Source organism: Poecilia reticulata, linkage group LG1, assembly GCF_000633615.1.
Source record: "Poecilia reticulata strain Guanapo linkage group LG1, Guppy_female_1.0+MT, whole genome shotgun sequence".
Lineage (NCBI taxonomy): Eukaryota > Metazoa > Chordata > Actinopteri > Cyprinodontiformes > Poeciliidae > Poecilia > Poecilia reticulata.
Genome location: NC_024331.1, coordinates 10,767,435 through 10,771,645, shown reverse-complemented (window position 1 = coordinate 10,771,645; position 4,211 = coordinate 10,767,435). Strand labels below are relative to the sequence as shown.

Genomic DNA, 4,211 nt, shown 5'->3' with positions numbered 1-4,211 from the left:
AGTAAAACTATTAATCTATAATCAATAGACAGGTCTATATAAAGATATAATCCATGTTTCTGTCTCATATTTGTTTGGCATTAAAAGGACTTGGAACTTTTGTTTTTCCACTGAAAGCTCTGGTTTGAACAATAAATGCCATGTGGGTGAAGTTTTATGAATGATACTCTGATGTCCCATTCTCCTGAAGGCAGCACAGAGCTGCACCACCAAAAACTGACAAACACTGAAGAGAAGAAGAGTTATGATTAATTTAGTTACAGTTCTATCCATGTTTTAATGTTGCAGAGCTCAGAGCTGTTATTTTTGCAAAAGGAGGATCTACTAAATATTAATGTTCCTTTTTTGTTGAGATGCCCATACTTTTGCACCTGTCACATTTTGTGTAAAGAGGAATTTTGTGTAAGAATTTGTATTGCAAAGTAGCCTACAAATTCTTTGGTGGGGGGCAGTGAGGGACCTGGATAAAGGCTAGGGGGGCGCTGGCCCAAAAAAGGTTCAGAAATACTCTTCAAGTAGGTGTGCCTGTGTGGCTACTATCGATTGTTTCAATCTGCATCACCCACTGGATGTAGGGAGAAAGAAAGATGTCAGCTTTCTGCTCCGTAGTACACTAAACATTATCATCATAAACCTCCCCTAAAGACCCCAATTTAAAAAAATCTGAACTAAACTTTTGATAATAACAAAAAGCTAAATTAAAATAAGTGACAAAAGATAATATTTCTTACAGTCTGAGGTTTTACAAACATGTTAAAACTGCTTCTGCTTCTTTTCTCATTTGAGCATTTTAACAACTTCAAACATTTATAGAAAACATCAAAAATACACTTAATGTTCACCTACTACGCCATGCATTTCAACTATAAATAATCTAGAAATACTTATAAAAAGTATCTTAAAATGTTGAACACATCAACCTGTATCAGCTGTTTGAGATGTATGGCAAACATACATCTTTCCAGATAAGTTTTCACATGCTTATCTATGCAGTCATCAGGAAGTTGGGGTCTACCTGCAAGCATTCATTAAGGTGTGATATTTCTTTCCTGCTGTGATGAATCTTAAATGTGGCTTTTCCTTCTTGCCAAAGAGAACCTACATTTAGTTTGAGTTAAAAGCTCAGAAAAATTGCAGTGTATGCAGCATGTGACGCAGTCATATGACAATTTAATTAGCAAAATTTTCAACATATTTAATGAGATCCTGAGTGGATGGAGAAAAACAGGAGCTTCATGGATCCAGACAGCATGTCATCTTTCATAAATGTACAGTTTCTTGCCACATTGTGGACAGGAATGATGTGCATCTTGCAGTCCTCTCATGCACAGTGGAATCAGACAGAAACCGCAGAATAACCTGAAACAAAGAAGAATGGTCAGATCCGCCTGCTGAGCTTCAACACTAATTCTTCTGCGTGTACATGCGTGTGTGTTCGCGCGTGTGTGTGTGTGTGTGTGTTCTGCTCCCACCCCATTAAAGCCATAATGATACATGAGCACACAGCAGTCCTCCCAGCCACATACGTAACGTTACTGGTGACAAGCTCAAGGCAGTGAGGACAGTGAACAAATCCAGGAGAGTCTCTCAGACTGTTCAGTATGATGGGAACTGGCTGTGGCTGGGACACGACCGCTACTGTCGGAGCTCTGCTGCCTCTGGAGGCTCGTTCACCAACTGCCAAGAAGAAAAGAAACATGGAGCCAGATATGTACAATAAATTAGTAGCCAATAGTAAATAGTAGAGGTGTGCCGATCGATCGGTCACCGATCATAATCGGCCGATTTTCGTGAAAAAGTGCATGATCGGTGATCGCCGATTGTAACCGGATACTTTTCTGCGTTGTGCTGGTTATCAAGTGAATGGACCGTGACACAATTTATCTTTCGAACAGATGATTCTCGGTTTATTTCTGATGAGAATACAAAGACAAAACAACCGTGTTAAAGGCTGCCCGCTCCAAGTCCTCTCCCGCAGGACAACAGGTCAAAAGGGCAGGGGCTAAGGGGTGCAAACAATTTAAAGACAATACCACAGAAGAAGAAATAAAAGGGAGGGGCTTAAAATCTTAAAGTAACACGGTTAAAACAATGACTGAGGTTTCAGTAAGATAAGGAACAAGACAAATAACAAAAAAAAGACATTTTGTGTAATTATAATAAAAGAGAATTACAACCAGGTTACACGATCACAGTCTCTTGTTGACAATACCGATCACCTGCATCTCATTTCGCAGCCTGCCTGTGCAGCTGGTCTCCTCTTTCCTTCACACTGCGTAAACGCGCAGCAAAAAATCCTAAGCGATGTGGAACTATAACGCACTGAGTGAATGGTAAAGTTTCTCGCTGTTGAACCGCTGCTACGCGCTACAGGTAGTAATATTTCACAGACGGAGCGCCGCTTCTGCTCCACCTGGTAGTGACTCTCACACCGAACCTCTGTTTAAAGCTGCAGCATCTACCCTAAAAAAATACATTTTACATACGTATTAAAACTTTCGCTGTCCTAACATGAGACAGATAATCTCTAAAAAAATAATCGATCTCCTCCCTGCTCTGCATAATTACTCCGCTCAGTCAGAAACAGCCACTCAGAACTAGCAGTAATCAGCTAGCCGCCATGCTATCAGGAAGTTTTCATTCAGTAACTCAGGATTGTTTATTGTAATGGAACCTGTATTTGCCTTTGAATGTTAAGTTTTATACTTGAATTTTTTTGGCAATGTTGAGAGGTTTTATTTTGGCTCTTTGCATTATTTAGCCTCTTCAGAGCCTTCATATGTTATCAGTCTGTTAAAGATAGTATTAYTGATAGCAGTACAATTTGCACAATGCCTGTTTTGTTTAGTTTTCTTCTTGGAAAAAGTTATTAAAAACAAGATTTTGTCTAAATTAAGGTGAATTCATGGTTCCTTTCTCCACATAATGTAACTGGTAGTGTTTATGATAAAAAAATTAAAAAATAATTATGTGATCGGTATCGTTGATCGGTATTGGTGATCGGCCCTCATGGGTGATCGGTATCAGTATTGGCAGGAAAAAACCTGATCGGCACATCTCTAGTAAATAGCGTTTAAAAAATAACTCAGTACTTTGTGTAAGTGGGTGGACTGTGACTCTGGAGTTTTCAGATGATGTAGCCACAGCAGTTTGCCCAGAGGGTGGAGTCAAGACAGGAAAAGCACTTGGGTAAACTGTAAAAGAAAAAAACAAAAAAAAACAGAATCATCACAAATTGCAAGTGGTTTTACGTATCATGCAAGTTATTATGCACAATTCTTTGCTTTTCTCTCTATTTTCAATAATTTGTCATATTGTTACAGGGTTCTTACCCGTCACTGAAAACCTGGAAAGTCATGAAATTTCATTTTAGGTCATAAAAAGGTCATTTAATTTGCAAATAAGGGCAAAAAATGATGGGGGGGGGGGTTATGTGGTGTGTGTTTGTCTACCTCATTTGGTCTCTGTCGTGTCGGACATTGAGGACTCGGAATTTTATTTCAAGACCACACACATCAGTGGAAATATCCCAAAATTGCCAGCATATTGTTCAGTTTATTTGTCAACATCCTTGTTTTCATTGGATGCAAAACATACCGATTCAAATCCAAACAATAACGCGACTTAATAATTATGCGTTTCTGTTGTTGTCATGCATCGCCTCCCCTTTTAATTCGCACGCGGCACTCCAACACATGCAGTGTTGTCTCAGATATCCGTCTAGTCGCCCTTAATAAGCGATAAGCATCAGGGAATCATTTCTAATGATGGTGGACAACAGAAAGTATGACAGCAGAGCGCAGGAAAAAGAAAAAGAAGAGCGCGACACATGAGTGATAAAGAAAATATCCAAACTAACAAGATTTTTTAAAAACAGAATCCTCCTTTGCTTCTCAAAACGTTAGTTTTGCAAGACCACAAGAAGATGCAGGATCAAGATTGGGGCGATACTTTGAAACCACGGGAAGGTGAAGACTTCGCGCTGCTCTAGAAAGGAACATGATCCGATAATCCACAACCCGGGGTTCTAATTCGACATCTGCCTAACTCTCAACCCAAGAAACATCTCAATGATGCTGCAGTGGACATGGGGGATAGACAAAGATCACCTATGGATAAAGAACTGAGCTCATGAAGAACATTCACCAGTTCAACTTTGGATTTATTCTGAAAGAGGACTCTGCTACGGCAAGATGGGTCCCTGACCATGG

At 39.6% G+C, this 4,211-nt stretch overlaps 1 protein-coding gene across 1 annotated transcript in view; it reads right to left on the bottom strand.

Annotated features, from left to right (window-relative positions):
• Nucleotides 1-271: 271 nt before the first annotated feature.
• Nucleotides 272-4,211, bottom strand: part of LOC108166665 (lipopolysaccharide-induced tumor necrosis factor-alpha factor homolog) — a 34,403-nt gene continuing 30,463 nt past the window's right edge. Inside the window, exons 3-5 of the mRNA XM_017307278.1 lie at nucleotides 3,093-3,194; nucleotides 1,473-1,677; nucleotides 272-1,359 (exon numbers count right to left, since the gene is read on the bottom strand). Coding sequence (XP_017162767.1) covers nucleotides 1,254-1,359; nucleotides 1,473-1,677; nucleotides 3,093-3,194 — 413 coding nt within the window. The 3' untranslated portion in view covers nucleotides 272-1,253. The remainder of the gene's footprint in view (nucleotides 1,360-1,472; nucleotides 1,678-3,092; nucleotides 3,195-4,211) is intronic.